The following is an 18,369-nucleotide window of genomic DNA, read 5'->3' as shown; positions in this document are numbered from 1 at the left end:
TAATTATATCGTTGTAAAACGAAATCTATTGAACTTATTCTGTGTGTGTAGTGAAACTAAATATTTTATTAAAGTACAGACTATTTTTGTTACTACCAAAATATATTTATTTACTTAAGAAATGTAATAGCTTCAAACGTTTATATATATGATGGAATCTTGCATACAATTCAAACAGTGAATTTATATCACTGACTTTTTTATTCACGTGATTATTCCACTTTTTTTTAATCATGCGGCATATAACAGATTTAATTTTTTATATTCAAATCGTAAAATTTTGGCTTTGCTTCAAAAAATTATTTTTATTTCTGTTTTCTTTATATTTTTTACTTTTAAACAGTGTAAAATATTTTTTATTGACACAAGTGCTTTATTTTTGTCGAATTTAATATAATTTGATATCTAAAACGCAAAAAATAAACATATTAAATTTTAACTCGCTGTAATTTAACTAATGTTTCACAGATCGCCATCAGGTTTGTTTGTGAATTGGCAAAATATATGTTATTCAAGTGATGTCAGTAGAAATTTTGTACTACTGTCAAAAAATTTTTCAATAGCTTTTGCTTTACTTTTTTATCACGAAAGTTAAAAAACGTTAATTGTATATGACACTATTTTAATATGTTTTTTTTTACTTGTAAATCGATCAATTGACAAATGTTTATTGTGTTTTACTTATATGAATGTTGTGTTTACAATTTAACAGATATTTTATTTATGTTTTTACATAAATTTTATTTATAATTATGAATGTTATATAGTCATGTGTTAGGCATAACTCGATCATTTAATATAAAAATAGACATCGCTTAAAATTTTATTTAATTTATCGAAATTTTTTGTTGATAGTATAGATAAAATTGTCTTTTGTGTATGAAATGAAGCAACCAAAAACTAATGTGTGGACCATCAAAAATTCGGCAATTCACGACATGATGTCGAATACGCAAATTTATCTATTTATAACTAAAAATATTTTCGAAATATAATCATAAAAATGCATTTGCAATGATGTTTAAATGAGATTTTTTGCAAGAAAAGGCTGTTTAATTAGCACAATTTGTATTATAGATATTAATTTTCAGAAGTTCTTTCATCGCTGTTATTTTTTGTGCGGACAACGTGATTTCATGCAGAGTATATTAAGACCTCACTGAGTTTAATCATAAATTGCGATATCTTGTTTCAAAATCAGGCAAGAATTGATCTTTTTTTGAAATAATAAAACTGTTGGAAAAAAGGAATTGATAGCGCAAAAAGTGCTCGCGATGGTTGCGATCGACAATAGCGATTATTGCGAAGTCGTTTTTTTGCCGATTTTTTGCTATTCCCATTGTCGCGTGGAGGCTTCCACGCAACAATGGGGTTACCAAAGATTCAGAAAAAAACGAATTTGCGATAGTATTCCAAAAGTTCTTATAGTCATCAAAACTACACCCATTTTAGGTGCCCCTTCGCATATACCTTTCAGCGCGATTTGAACAAGCGTTTTTGCAATAAATTTCCGATTTATATAGATATAATAAAATTTATATCTTTTAATATATTTATATGTTTAGGAGAATCGATATTCGAAAGTAATATATTATATTATAAATTTTTTTTACTATAAGATTATCGATATTTTTAAAGTTTTATATATAAGAGATATTTAAGTTTTGCTTTCTATATATACATAAATTTAAAAAAAAAAATATTTTCTTAAAAGAATGAATATTTTTAATGTTTTGTACATAACTTTTATACTCTTATATATAAATAAGTTTTATATATTCGAAGAGAAGTAATATTTAAGCTTGTTAGAAGCCAGCACTTTTTCGAATTTTGTCAGAGTAAACTCGGCACGCAATAAAACGTCATTTTTTGCATTTTTCGCAGTACGAAAAGATTGCAGAACTTAAATTATTTGAAATTTTTTTAAAATTTCAAAAAATATGTGACAAAAAAACCACCAGAGGGCGTCTCACAAAACCCAGGCGATCATAGAAAAGGAAATTAATATGGCAATAAATGTAAGATTAAGGGAAGTTAAAAAAATTAACCGGATCCAGATCGTAATATTTTAATGATGAATTACAAAAATTTGTAAAAATATCTGCAACCAAAACTGTATCGACAAATTAATATAATCACACATAATCAGAAAATTTTTTACAATTAAAAGCTTTCCACACAAGACAAGCTAAATCGTAATCTTTCGAACTTACGTGGCTGCTAGTTAAATCATTATTAAAACATTTTTTGTTGGGTAAAAAATTATTATTTAATTTTGAAATAAGATTAATGTAGGTATGGTTACTCGACAGATATTTCCGAAAAATCCATATTTTCTTTGAATCGGCTGACTTTTAAAGTATGGTCCTCTTCCCCATTGAGGAGTAACATAAAGAGTGTATGAAAATATAGAATCGAAATAATTAAATCCTTCTGTCTGCGAACTATAATAACTTATACAGTCCTGTATATTAAGTTTTATTTTATTATATAACTAACTCTTTAATGAAATCGGTTTTATATACTTTTTCGTCAAAAACATAATATCAAAAGCGTTTTCCCGAAGTGAATATGACGTTTTCACTTGTTGAAGTGCATATATCTATAGATACAGTCTGAATATAATTCGTTGGGAGTGGGAAAAATAGTCGAGTATTATAAATTTTAACGATTTCTTAATTTTTTTCAACCATAACTTGAATTACTCGAAATAGTGGAGCCGAAGTATCGCCTACGTAATTAGATTCTATTATATTAAAATATACAAATATTTCTGTTATTCCGGCGCTTAATTCTAAAGGATAAGTCTCTGTAAATTCTCTATTACTATGTACACTGCATTACTACAAACAAACTACTTCAAACAACCTTTACTCTGCAGTAAAATTAATTCTTTACTCTAACGTTTTCGGTTAGCTTTACTAACCGTCTTCAGGATTGACAAACAACCGTTATTTCGAAAAATACGTTCGAAAAACTCTGTACAATTTAGAATTCTTTTAAACTTTCCAGCTGCGCAATCTCAGATCATTTTTTTACAGCTGCATACTGGCTGCTCTCCAAGCGGAAGGGATTCGATACGCTTCTCTAAAATTAATGCTTTGCCCTTTTTCGTTGTACTTGCCAATACACCACGCCTCCGTATATTTAAGTTTCCTTATATTTGCTACTTTCTGTACAATTTTCGCATCGTCCGAGTTGATAGACACCTCGTCTTGATTTGCTATCGCATAGTTGGCTGACGCCGTAACTGGTTGCCTGCATCTTACATTTTTTTATGTTTCTCTATTTTTACTGCCAGCGGTCTCTTCGTGGCCCCTATATAATACAGCTCCGCATTCTGCCTTTTATCCTGCACTGGTATTCTGTAAACTCCTGGAATTTTCATTCTGTCTATGGGCGCTTTGTCGTTCCGTAGAAACTGAAATACAGTAAGGTTCCTCCTGTATGCTATTTTTTAAAATCTTTTCCATTCCTATTCTTCTACATATGTGGCTTAAGGCTAGTAAGGTGTATCGTAAACCATCGTATATTCCAGAGATGATACCATGAACTTCCCATGACCCGACGAACTACAAGTTGGCAGCTTTCAGAGCACTGCTCAGAAGAGCTTACATGCATTGTAGCAGGATGCAAGACACAAGAAGGGAGGTAGAGTACATTAAGAAAATAGCAGAAAGTATAGGAATAAAGAGTAGCAAAATAAAACGGTTGATGCAAGAAATAGAGAAAGGTAATAACGAGCGTAAAGAAAAGGGATAATTTACCACAATAGAGTATAGAGCTCAATTAAGCAACATATATATAAAAATAGGAATAGAGAAGAATAAAAAATAGCATACAGGAAGAACCTTACTGTATTTCAGTTGCTACGGAACGACAAAGCGCCCATAGAGAGAATAAAAATTCCAGGGGTTTACAGAATACCAGTGCAGGATAAAAGGCGGAATACGGAGATGTATTATATAGGAGCCACGAAGAGATCAATGGCAGTAAGAATAGAAGAACATAAAAAAAATGTAAGATGCAGGCAACCAGTTATGGCGTTAGCCAACTATGCGATAGCAAATCAAGACGAGGTGTCTATCAACTCGGACGATGCGAAAATTGTACAGAAAGTAGCAAATATAAGAAAACTTAAATATACGGAGGCGTGTTGTATTGGCAAGTACAATGAAAAAGGGCAAAGCATTAATTTTAGAGAAGCGTATCGAATCCCTTCCGCTTGGAGAGCAGGCAGTATGCAGCTGTGAAAGAATGATCTGAGATTGCACAGCCAGAAAGTTTAAAAGCATTCTAAATTGTACAGAGTTTTCAAACGTACTTTTCGAAATAACGGATTTTTGTCAATCCTGAAGACAGTTAGTAAAGCTAACCGAAAACGTTAGAGTGAACAATTAATTTTACTGCAGATTAAAGGTTGTTTGAAGTAGTTTGCCTGTAAATTCTCCTTCGGGATATTCTAATTGATCGAATCCTGTTATATCTTTTAATTGACTATTAAACTTTACGGAAGATTCTCGTGGAACTTTCACTAATAACTTTTTATCGGGGAGCTATTTAAAACTGATTGTCTGAAATGATTTAAGAAATCCTTTTTGTCCGTATAATCCAATCGATATATGTATAAAATTTTTACATTTTCGATTTTTGCTTTTTCTATGTATCTATGTTTTTCGATTAATGTGATAAATTCTTTATTAAAATCTTGAAAAGATGAAATATATTAAATCCTTTGTTCGGCTTTTTTTCTTATAATAAATTGATTTAGATACTCTATACTTAGTTCAGAAAGCAATGTAGGACATCTTGAGTTATCTGTAATTCACAATCTTGAGCAACATGAATTGTCACCATGCCTTATTTTTTGTTATAAGAAAATTTCATAACATGATCCTTCTCTAATTCTTTTAAATTATTTGTGATAGTTTCGAATATATTACTTGATTTGTTCTCTCCCTTATACCCTATTCACACTGTACATTTTAAGCGGGATTAAGACTTAAGCAGAATTAAGTTAAGTCGCATTGTCGAAAACAAGATTAACTACTTGTTCACACTAGGTAATTAAAGCGAATTATTCGCTTAGCCCTCAAGTGGGTGTACTCAATATTACATTTTAAATAAAATCTAACTTTTGCTTATTTTTCATAAACCATCATAAATTAATTTATACTTAGTAATTTAAAATATAAATAATTATTTAAAATACATAAGACATTAGTTAGGAATTATTAACATTTATTATCAGTGATGTCATTATCGTTGTCGTTGGCAGCACGATTTTCTCAATGTTATCACTTTAGTGACAGAATTGTTATGATAATGGATTCTCGACAGAAAGTTAAATTATTATTATTATTTAAACTGCTTGTACTGAAGCTGCGTATACATGCTAACAGAGAAGAGTATCGTTTGACACGAACAAAAGCATTGAAATGGCGACGACGAGCAAAAGAAAAGGCGTGTACTGTAGCCATGATTTGCTCTACGCTTCCTAGTGATCGAATTTGGAAGATCCCAAGAAATCAGCAATGGTGGGAAGAGTGTGTTCCTGCAATGGACGAAGTAAGTTGGCGTGAAAACTTTAGAGTTTCTAGAGAAACGTTTAATTTCTTATGTGCTGCATTGCCGAAAATGAAAAGAAATAACACTCACTTGAGACGATGTATTTCTACAGAAAAAAGAGTAGCAATTGCTCTATATACATTGGCATCATCGTCTGAATATAGGACTTTTTCACATCTATTTGGTGTGGGAAAATCCACCGTTTGTAAAATTGTCATAGACTTCTGCAATGCAGTTATAAATAATTTAATGTCTACTGCTATTCAGTTTCCACAGACTAAAAATGAAATTGACTTAAAAATTCGTGATTTTTACGAGATTTGGAATTTTCCACAATGCTTTGGATCAATTGATGGAACACACATTCCTATTTCACCACCAAAAAAAGACTGCATTGACTATTACAACTATAAAGGATGGTATTCTGTGGTCCTCCTTGCTGTTTCGGATGCCAAATATATGTTTACATATATAAATGTAGGATCTCCTGGAAGAAATAATGATGCACATATTTTTAAAAATTCTAACTCTCTTTTGACATGCCTACAAAATATAAACTCCTTAGAATTAGGGGAAAGAATTGGTGGAGAAGTTGTGCCACCTTTAATTATTGGTGACTCTGCTTTTCCTTTACAGCCAACCTTAATGAAACCATTTCCAAGTAAAACAGAGGATGAAATGGAAAAAACATTCAATTTTAGATTGTCTAGAGCTCGACGAGTAGTAGAAAATGCCTTTGGAAGATTAAAAGCAAGATTTCGAAGACTTTCTAAACGAATGGATAATAGGATTGATATATCAAAACGAATAATTAAAACTTGTTGTATATTACATAATTTGTGTGAGAAGAGGGATGATCCAATAGAGAAAACATGGCTTAATGAAATAAATCAGTCTGATAGTTCATCAGAGAGAATTTGTGTTATAGGGATAAACAACACCAAAGCTATTTCAATTAGAAATGCTATTGCAAGAAGTTTTAGGGATGAAGATTAAGATTATAAGATTTTAAATTAAGTTCTCAAAACAAGATTTATTACAGGATAATACTCAGAAGTTCACTAGAATATAGTTCTACTTTAAATTTTGACATTGCTAATAGTTAGAATTTTATAATTATTTAATATCTGTTTGTTCTATTAATTAATGTTTATATGAACAGTCCTCATAATTTGAGTGTTAAACTCCTTGTAACTGCTGTTAATTAAACAAGCTCTTGAAAATCAGGACTGTTATAAAATAATATATACTCTAACATTAAGCTGAAATAAATTACTTTGACTGAAAATTTGTCTAGTGTTTGTAGTTTTATTCATTTATAAAGTCAGGAAAATAAATATTTATATAGTTAATACAATTATTGTTTTTACTTTTAATTTCATTAATTATTATTCATAGATTTTAATACAGATTCAAGTTTTAATGTCTTTATAACTGCAGTCCTCCCGCAATCATCAAAGATGTATTTTCAATTGAGGAAAATAAATGATCACATACAATAAAAATGATTTTTATTTCAAATTAATTAAGACATTTTTATTATGGATAATAATTCTTTTTCCAATTCTATACTTTCTCTCTGTAGTTGCAGTCCTTCCTCTGCAATTTTTATTGATTTCTTTTCCAATTCCTCAGAAACAGCATCACTACGTTTAATTTCGCTTATTAACTCATTTATTTGTCGTTCCAGTGGCCGTTTCTTTCTCTTCGACCTTGTCACCCTTATTTCGGGTTCAAGCGCTTCTGGTACCGGTATATCATCTATTAATTCATTGGAATTTTTGTTGTTATCTAAAAGATACAAGCACAATTATTTAACAATATACACTAATTTATTTAAATACACATAATAAAGGATGTAAATTATATGAAAACATTAATTTATTAGAGTAAATGATTACATGTTTAGTAACAACCACAAGAAAAATCACCAGGACTTAAATGCTTAATTATACAAAATATATGTAAAATGGAGTTTGTGAACACACTTAAATATTTTACAATGTCTATCCAAACAAATGTATTCTGACAACTTTTGAACTTAACTGGTATTCCATAATTCTTGCAGTTATAGATACCAAATGGTAATAAAGGTACACATGTACAGTTTTAATAATAAATTCCAGAATGTTGTGTTATATTTAAAAGTGATCAAGTATTATGAGAAGTTAAGTTATAATAATAAATATTTTTGATGGTTAAGTAATAGACCTTGATATAGGCTAATAGGATACATATAATGATAGTTTACCTGTATCAAATTCAAGTGATGGTAAACATTGTATCATACTGCCACAACTCTCTTCCATTAACGATACATTCTGGGCTGGCTGATGACCTATAATTAAATTAACTACCTGGAAATATTGCCAGGTAGATGGGCTGCCTCCCGAATGCCCAATCTTCGTTACTTCTTCTCTAGTTAAAATAAAAAGAAAATTTCATTGTTTCAAGTAGGAAGGATTAATTTTTTTAAAATTTAATAATAGTTATTAATTTGATGTTTACATCATTTACGATTACCGTACGAGTAACAAGAAATATGATTTTCGTCATTTACTATCAACTTTCGAAATTTAACTGTTTAAAAAATTTTTATTTAAATAATAAATGATAATTAATTTAACGATGACGTATTTTCACAATCTTAACTTACCTGTATTTGGCAGTTAAATTTTTAATTTTCGTCCTTACTTCGGACCACGTTCTGGCTCTAGACGTTGGCCGCCGAAGACGAATTTCTGCCGCCATTGCTTCGTATATACTTTTATTTCGTTTTGCTCGATGTAAATCGTCGATCTTTTCCCGCCATATTTCAATTAAAATCGCTATTTCCTCCTCCGACCAATTTTCTGAACGTTTTTTCTCGCTTTGTTCGAATATTTGTACTGTACATCTGCTTCCGCCATTATTTTTGAACTTGTGGCGGACCTCGTGGAAAGCTTGAAGCGACTTAAGCGTCTTTGAGAAAGCGATTTAAGCCGAGCCGGTTGTTGGTAGTTAAAGCGGTTTAACGTTAAGTCAGTTCCGTTTATATTTCATACCTTAAGCTGGCTTAAAATGTACAGTGTGAATAGGGTATTAGGATATAAACTTATTTGAGTAGTCAAATCTTCGGTTTTTACTCTAATCAACCTCACCTCTTTAGAAATTATTTTCGCTAGTTATATTAAACCACGAACGAGGTATTATTATCTGAGACAAAGCCACTTCCCATGATCCGGTTAAATTTATCGGTGGATTAATTTTCGATGTGAAGGACGATTTTGTGTTTTTTTCGGAAAATATTCCTTACTTGCTGTACTGATAAGCGTAACACAAAACCTATCCATTTTTGATTTTTTGCAGTTTTTCTTTATAAAATCGACTTGTAATCGTCTGGTTGTTACAATCTTTCAACATATAAGTAGAAAGAACTGTAGGATGTCTTCTTTTATAATGTAAATTTCCTTACTCCAATCGCGCAAATATTTTCTAGAAAACGGTTTACGTTTCTTAGAGATTCTAACTTTATCATTAATTTTATATTTATATTTAATTTTCACTTTCCTTTCACCATAAAATAGATTAAAAATCTGTAAGTGGTGTTTACGTTTTACTTCAACCGGAGACATTCCTCTACCTGGATGATTAATATTATTATACGCTTTTACCAAATCATTTAATTTATGGATATATTTATTAGAATTTCGATAAGTAATAAGACGATAAATTTTATTTTTTAAAGTTTTATTAAATCGTTTTACGACCGACGCTTTCGTTTCAGAATGAGTATTATAATAATTTATTTGATGTTTTTAAACAAATTTTTAATTACAGAATTAATAAACTCCTTCTCTTTATCGGTATGTATCAACCTAGGTATTAGTTTTCTAAATATTTTTTGAAATGCTGTTTTTATCGTTTCGGATGTTTTGTCTTTTACTGGAATTACATACGCATATTTAGAAAACACATCGATAGTTGTTAATAAATAATTTATTCCATTATTGTCTTTCGAAAATTGTTGAACATTTATAACATCCGACTGGAGTAGTTCTCCCTGATATAAAGCTTTAGTTTTACTACGCGTTTAATTTATTCGTACGGGTTTATGTAACGTATATGTATCTTGAGTCGACAGCCATTGTTCGACGGTTTTTCTAGGCAGCTTTGCTGCTTTTATTAGTCCCGTTACGCCAACAAACGATGCTGGATGGAATGGAGTATAATAAATAAAGCTTAACAATCTTTTCATGAAATGTGCTTTTTTTCAGATGAAACAATCCGTTTAGAAATTTTCGTAGACGAATAAACTCTCTTTTTTCTTACACTACTAATTTATCCTATCAAAGGCAGTGAAATCGAATGTGTTCGAAAACGAAGTACAAGCGATTCTTTTATACTTAATCTCTCGATAGTGCCTGATTTTCTATCCATTCGCTAGGAATATTAGATTTAATAATCGCTTGATAAAATTCGTTAAATCCGACAGGTACGATAGTAGATTTTCGATTTCGTATAAGGTGAGACATCAAATATGCTATTTGAGAATTTATTAGTTATTCATTATTTGCCGATAATTCTCCTTTTTCGTTCCAATCATATTGATACTGTTTTAGTAATTGAATGATATGCAGAACATATTTTTGATATGGCAGTGAGACAGTAATTGATATTTGAAATTCGATAGTCAATAGTTTTTTTTTATTTCAACGATGGTTGAGATTCTTTGACCTGTTGCGATACTAACGAGACTCGAATCGGTTCTTTTGGTGCATGAATAGTTTGCTTAAATCTCAAAACTAGTTGACTTAATAGTTTAACATTCAAATTATCCGATAAAGTACTTGGTTTTAATATATGTTGGATGTTATCGTATAATCGTATTTCCGCGTTTTGTAATTGATATGTAGGTACTAATTAAAGAGATACTAATGCCATTCGTTGAGCCATTTTTTTATAATCCAAAAATTTTTTTAGCTAACGATATTATTAAAACTAAAAATGCGCCTAGAATTCCTCATGATTTGTTTATCAAAATCTACTTTTTTGCTTGGAGACCTATTTTTTATTTGCGAGTTTTCGTATACATCCTTTATATTTTTTAAATTTATTAATGTTTACCGGTAATTGGCTTTGCAGCGTATTATCGCAAACTTCGCATATGACTTTTATCTCATCGGGCGATACTTTTAACAAAGCTTTTCTTTGAGCGAGCGTTGCCTTTGCAAGTACATTTAACAAATAATAAGCTTTTTGATATCTTCCATTTTTGTGGAATATAAACCCGATACACGCTTTGTTTGTCGGACAAACAAAAATCTCGTCAACAATTTTTTATCTGTAGTGATGGAAATCAATAAACAAATAACTGTACGGTTTGGATGTCGCGGTTAAACATGCATTTTTAAAGTAAATCGTCTTGCCTATAAACGCTTGCCAAGCGAGACAGTTGATTTGACTTTCATCTCTGTTATTCTTAAATAAAATCAAATAATAAGTATTTAAACTAATATTTCTCATTACTTTATTACGAGGAAATAATTTCTGCATTATCAATATAACGCTTATATTTTTATGATGCGATTAAACAGTAAATAATTCGGCAATTTTTTCGGTTAAAAAATGCATTAAATCGTGTATAATTATTAACCTCTTAACAGTGAGGGACGAGAATAGTCGTCCAAGGCGATCGAGTGGCAGTGGTGAGGGACGACTATACTCGTAAAAAAATCTTATAAAATACCTGAAACATTTCGAGAAGTAGAATTTTCAAAAGGAGTTGGGTTCTCTAACTTTGTTTTGGAATATCCTTTAGTTCACGAGAAATTACAATAAAAAAAATTAAAATAAATATGAAATCTTAGAGGGACATCTATCGACATAAATCGAATTTAAATTTCCCGCTGTCATCTGACTGGTTAAAAATATTAATATTCCTAATTGGCTCGCGTCAGAAAAAAATAGGTGTAACTTCTGTAAATGACGCTATTGCGAGAGCACCGATACAACCCGAAAATGTAAACAGCCTACGTCATTAGTCTAACGGTCCTTGTCTGACATACTTTTTGTAAAATCAACATTAGACGTAGAAATTTATAGTAAAACGGTCTTCTCTAATATTCATAGTACTTCGTAAAGCTTGGATTTCAATTTAATAAGTATTATTTAGTTCAGAAACATTATAAATACATCATTAAGTAGGAGAATAACGAAAAACTTTATTTTTTAGAATAATACAATTTACAAAATCGAAAGTTCGTATATTGTAATATTATATAAAACTACATCGAACATACAAAGTCATCTAATTTACTTAAATTCAGTTCATTATACAAATGTCGATACTCTTGCCTTCCTCGGTTTCCTAAAACAAAATTCGAAAACTTCAATTAATCCTATAAATATTTAAGCGCTATTACAATTCGAATGATATATTATTATATCAAGCTGAATTTTACATAATTTGTAACTGTAATTACAAATATAACTGAAAAATATTTTTGACATAAACCCTAGGCTATAATTATTAAAACAAAATTCTTCAAATAAAAATTTTTCTGATCGAGTAATATGTAATAATAGTTTTATCTATTAGTTTTGCCATATTTTACTTTCTATGTTAACATCCATTTAGTTTCATCTAATTACACTTTAAATGTAAAAAAATCTACTAACAAATAAATTTGCTAATAAAGGGACTACTTGCTAATTAAACTTTTTATTCTTCTTTGACGTAGTTCTGCGTTTTAGCACTAAATTGGTAGACATGTCTAAATGACACGCTTATAAACACTATAAACCATAAATGTTTCGAAATTAGAACTAGATAATTATATGCCGAAATAAATCAGTAAACCTATAATACATGTCTTCATTTATATCCAAACAAAGATCAGTTCTCGCTAATTGTCGAAAATAAATAATTTTCAACTTTTCTTTTTGTACAGTAGCATATTCTGAAAAACAAGTTATGAATTCAGAGTAAAATTTCCCCTTTTATCCCTTAAAATCAACGCAAAATGTTTAGATCCACGTAATAAAAATTTATCGCAGTGAACTTCGAAAAAAACCAGAAACACAGAAACATCAAACCACACTCTACAATATTCTGCTGCCAACTGATTCATCCAAAAAATTCTTCAGCGAAACATCAGATGACTGTTATGTCACGTGGTTTTGAAGCTTTTCTAAAAGCAAAACACTGAAAACTTTATATAATTATTTTACTAATCCAGTCAAATTTAAATAATATATAATAGCTAAATCTGTTAAATAAAGATTAGTAATGTACTATTACTAATATGCAAATTAGATATAAGAAAGATCACTGTGAGAAAACTCCCGCCAAGATAAAAATAGCTTTCGGTCACGTGATCACCAAGAAATACCAAGAAATATGTCTAAAGTTAAATATTCGTGTACATATTAATAAATTTTAACTAATGTCATCGTTTAAAATTTAATGTTTCTGTAAAAATTAGTAAATTGTAACAAATTTCATCAAAGACAACAGAATAATATTCAGCTTATAAAAACTTTACAATAAATGATTATTTCTTCGAAAGAAGTCGATATGCACGAATAAATAATAAATATGTAATAATGCTTTTATCCATTTTTAGTGGATATTGTAAAAATTAAGCTATTTAATTTGTTTGGCTTTTATAATTTAGTTCCCGAATATTTTACTGTGAAATTCCATTTAGTAAACATAAACAAAGACAAGCTATTAATTATAAACAGGACAATAGAATAATTTTTAGGAAATTGAGTGTAAATACAGAAAAAACGAATTATATCAAAGATGGGACAAATAAGCTGACATCCCTCGAACAGAGCTCATATACTCATTGTCATTTTCAGCCCAGTTCCCACTTCCACTGTTTTACGTTGGTAAAAAGATAATTTTTTAAAATAAAAGTACTTTGTTCTTAGTGAAGAAAGATAAAAGTATTGAAATATGATATTCAGAAATAAAAATTGTGATGTATGTCCATATTACAAATGTATATTTTTTCCGATATTTGAAATAATATCACGAAAAAAATATTACATATATGAAATGTGGCCATAAACAATTTTTTCTGTCAAATAAATTACAGATTAAACAGGTTTATTTAGAAAAATTCAGACTTTAAATATACAGAAGATAGAGTACGCTTGTTATGTGATTGTATCTGCGTTTATAAGTTAACAGAATTTTCGTTTTTTTACACATTATTATGCTATAATCTAGGAAACTATGTTTAATACACAAGACATACTACAGAAAGGGTAAGAAAGAAACGTCAGTCATAGTAACTAATGTATTATTGAAAGTTTCACTCATATAGATAATTAATTTTATCAAGATACATTTTTCCAGAAGAAAATTGTCGATATTTCTCGTAAATATAAGTAAATTTAATTATAATTTAGATAAAAACACATTTTTTTCCTGCGCATGGCTTCTTTCTCCTCCCTCTTACTCTTATACTTGGAACATTCAATTTCATAATTTGATGTAATAACATTTAAAATGATTCTAAATAAAATATTTACACTTAAAGTAGGTAAATATATATTGTCATGGGCCTCAGGTGTATTCATAAAAATGTAATAATCTATACAATAATACTTTCTCACATGCTCCATGTGTTAGAGTTTGCAGCTGTAATTAAAGGTAATATATAAAAAAACAAAATGTTTATATTATCAATAGTTATAAAAGATATCTTATTTTCACGTAGAAACCCAAAATAAGACAGAAGAAACAGACAATCACTCGATATGTCTATCGAAGACATTCTATAATTCGTTTGAAATTTCTAATGTCAACATACATGAATATTTCTGAGTGTGTGAATGTTATATTTCGATACTTTTATGTTTCTTCACTAAGAACATCTTAAAACATTGACTTTTTACTAACATAAAACATCGAAGTAGGAACAGACTGAAAATGAAAACGAATTATAAGCTCTGTTCTGGGGATGTAAGCTTGTTTGTTTCCATCTTTGATATAATTCGTTTTTTTCTGTATTTACACTCAACTTACATATAAATTATTGTATTGTGCTGTTTATACTTAGTAGCCTAACTTTGTTTCTGTTTACTAAATTGAATTTCACAGTAAAATACTCGGAAACTCTAAATTATAAAAGCCACACAGGTTAAATGGCTTAATTTTTACAATATCAACTTAAAATGGATAAAAGCATTATTAAATAATTATTATTTATTCGTGTATATTGACTTCTTTCGAAGAAATACTTATTTATTGTACAAGTTTCATAAGCTGAAAATTATTCTGTTTTTTTTTATGAAATTTTTTACAATTCACTAATTTGTACAGAAACATTAAATTTTAAACGATGACATTAGTTAGAATTTTTTAGTTTGTACACAAACATTAAATTTTAAACATACTTCCTGATGACAGGACGATCACATGAATGAAAGCTATTTATATCAACTTGACAGAAATTTTTCATAGTGATCTTTGTCATATCTAATTTGCATATTAGTGATAGTACATTACTAATGTTTATTTAACAGATCTAGCTATTATATATTATTTAAATTTGACTGGATTAGTAAAATAATTATATAAAGTTTTCAGTGTTTTGCTTTTAGAAAAGCTTCAAAACCACGTGACATAACAGTCATCTGATGTTTCGCTGAGAGAATTTGTTGAATGAATCAGTTGGCAGCAGAATATTGTAGAGTGCAGTTTGGTGTTTCTGTGTTTCTGGTTTTTTCGAAGTTCACTGCGATAAATTTTTATTACGTGGATCCAAACATTCTGCGTTGTTTTTAACGGATAAAAGGTGGAAATTTTACTCTGAATTTAGTACTTGTTATTCAGAATATGATACTTTACAAAAGAAAAGTTGATAATAATTTATTTTTCGACAATTTGGGAGAACCGACCTTTGGATATAACATATGGATATAAATGAAAGTATGTATTATTGGACTACTAATTTATTTGTGTTTATGTGTATTATTGTACTATAACATACTTTGTTTTACTATGTTAGAGAAAGTAGGTTATACATTGGATTGCTGACATAAAACTTGTTGGCTTTTTCAGAGTGAAGCAGACCCTCTCAGTGAAGTGTGTTTTAGGGAAGTTATGCTTTGTTTCTGATGCATGGCAATGATGAATATATTGTTTATAAAATTAAATATCGGCCAATGATGATAACATTAGTAATAAATCTGAAGCTGAATATAAAAATATTTCCATATTTTTTTATTGTTTTGTTGTTTCTTGAAGTTTAATTTATTTAAACTTATTATATGTAAAGTAAGTTTATTTACCAAACGCTAATATTTTAAACCGCTTTAATACTTTGGTGTAAATTTGAACAACGGATTTTAAAATTTTAAATAAAAGATATACTGAAATTTTCTTTTATTTACAATGATTGCGTCACTTTTACAGAAAGTAGAACACGAGACGACCTTCACCCACACTTCAGTCTGAATGGAAAGGCCGCCAGGCGTCGTAGTTCTAAACGACAACCGTTACGTCATTTACTGTTGTGGATGAAATTCGTTAACTGTCAATTACATTTTGTTGGATTCGATTCGCAGGTTGGAAAACGTCGTCATGATTTAAATGCCTAAAACTTTTAAAAACTGTATAAAATTGAAAACAAATTCAAAACTTTTGAAAAAATCGTAAAGAATGGAAAATCAAAAAAGAATTTAATATAAATTTCAAAAAAAAATTTAGCAAATAATTACCGTGAAAAAAACTCGCATATAAAAAAATTATGTTACAATAAAGAAAGATATTTTTACTTGACGTAACTGTTTAAAAATTTTTTTCCTCTACGGAAACGAGAAAAATGCGTGGGAAAATTTTTTAAAAATTTCCTACCCTTCACCGCTAAGTGGTAGATCCGCCTTTGACTGTTTCACTGTTAAGAGGTTAATTTGGTTTAAAAAGTTAAATAAATTTTCACAAAAGTGTGAAACGGAGTGTTAAATGTAAAACCGTTTCATCCATAACATCATTTATTAAACAAACAATTAATCTGCCGGAAGATGTTATATGCACATATGTAAAGGAACGTTTATATATTAAATTGAAATTTTTGAACAATTCAATCATATAGCATAGTTTCTCTTCGAAAAAAATAAGTTGTAATGACAATAGAAAATTTTTAGAAGTTTGTACCTGATTTCTTTTAATTCTGTTGTATGTAACACTTAATTTGTATATATTTATATTAAAGATATGTTTATGACAAAAAATTTTTCTTTTGACAAACATTTTTTTCATATTTATGATTTAATAATTTAGTTTTCAGTATATGAGTATTAAAAATTCAAAAAACATTAGACCAATATAATTTTAGGTTTGAAAAAAACAAGTGATTTGACGATAGGAATTTAGTTAATTTACTTATATATAAATCACTTACATAAAATTTACCAAACTTAATCTGTTAAGAAATTTTTTTTATATCACAAAAACAGATAAAATCGATTCCATTTACAAACTAGAGAAACGTATTTTAATTTTAACTTTACACATACAAATTACGAATATTTCCACAATATTCCGGATTTCTATTATTTATAACCCATTTCTATTTACATTTAATTAGGTATAAATCGTAATTTATGAGATATTAGCATGTAATTAAACTTACAAACTTCTGTTCGGTAATGTTCTTACCATAAGGATGTAGTAAGATGTGTTTTTTGGAATTCGAATGACGTCAAATAAGCAACCAATGAGAAGCGTTTGTTCTCTATGAGCTACTCTTACCTTCTACAAGGTTGAGTTTGAGCTACGCAGAAATTCTTTTCTATCCTATATGCCACCTTCGCTACTTTTCGCCCCCTATCTATTTTTCATCAGGTATAAATTTATATTAAGAAATAGTGTTAAGGAAAATTTTTTGTAAATATTATCATCGATCTTTCACGTACCAATTGTTATAATTTTTTAATTGTTATATCAACGAACGGATTTTGAGTGACAGTTAATCAACAATTCCTAAAGCTGGAATTATTTTGTACATGGTTATTATCACACTAAATAAATTCATTTTTCCATTTTGTACTTCGAGTATGTCTTTTTTGGAAAGATGTTTGCATACTTGCCTTTGTCGTTCAACGAAACTCTTAATTATCGCAACGTAGCCTATATAATAAAATGATTTGGTAGATAACATTATTTTATAAAACATTTTCTTTTTGTGAAAATTCGTCATAATCAGTGATGGACACAAGTGTTACAATCTTTCTTGGTACTTTGTTTACTTTAATAATCTGTTTACTTTTTCAGGTTGTGTTCGACAAAGAATAAGTGCCAAATTCCTTAATGTCTCTTCGACTGCATATCATAATAGAACAACCTTAGACACAATAACTACTGTAAAATTCTATCCAACAGAAATGACTGATGCTCATCACATCAACATTTATATACATCATGCCAGAAGAATTGCTGAAATCAAAAATGGTAACTAATGTTATAAATTAATAATTTTAAAAAATATATAATTTGATGCATTTAGTTTAAATTACTTATTCTCAATGTTTTACAAAAGTGCTTAATATATGGTAATATATCATAAAACATGTTATGCAGATAATGATATATACTACGATAGCCATATTTAGCATTATAAAAATAAAAAAAATTATTAATTCGTATTTATTAAACGGATTGATAACCAAAAAAATCTTTTAATTATTAGACAATTAAAATTAAGGTTTTCCAATTGTACGGTTTATATTAATCAAACTTTTCGCAACTTTTTAAAAACTTTTATATAACTTTTTTACAATAAGGTCGAGTTGATAGCCAAA

General features: G+C 28.9%; 2 protein-coding genes across 2 annotated transcripts in view; both read left to right on the top strand.

The window, feature by feature from the left end:
• LOC136987492 (LDL receptor repeat-containing protein egg-1-like) overlaps positions 1–18,369 on the top strand; it is a 117,827-nt gene that overhangs the window by 20,308 nt on the left and 79,150 nt on the right. Inside the window, exon 10 of the mRNA XM_067285225.1 lies at positions 17,843–18,019. Within this exon, the coding sequence (XP_067141326.1) occupies positions 17,953–18,019 (67 nt within the window). The 5' untranslated portion in view covers positions 17,843–17,952. The remainder of the gene's footprint in view (positions 1–17,842; positions 18,020–18,369) is intronic.
• LOC136987493 (uncharacterized) lies at positions 5,326–6,564 on the top strand. The gene has a single exon (XM_067285226.1). It carries the CDS (start codon positions 5,326–5,328, stop codon positions 6,562–6,564), a length of 1,239 nt encoding a protein of 412 aa, XP_067141327.1.

The sequence above is a fragment of the Centruroides vittatus genome, unplaced genomic scaffold, assembly GCF_030686945.1.
Source record: "Centruroides vittatus isolate TY-2023 unplaced genomic scaffold, ASM3068694v2 scaffold_2342, whole genome shotgun sequence".
In the NCBI taxonomy this organism is placed as follows: Eukaryota; Metazoa; Arthropoda; class Arachnida; order Scorpiones; family Buthidae; genus Centruroides; species Centruroides vittatus.
This window is presented reverse-complemented; position numbering and strand designations above follow the sequence as displayed.

Coding starts and splice junctions, on each gene's coding strand:
- LOC136987493 (XM_067285226.1), top strand. CDS start 5,326: ATGGATTCTCGACAGAAAGTTAAATTATTATTATTATTTAAACTGCTT.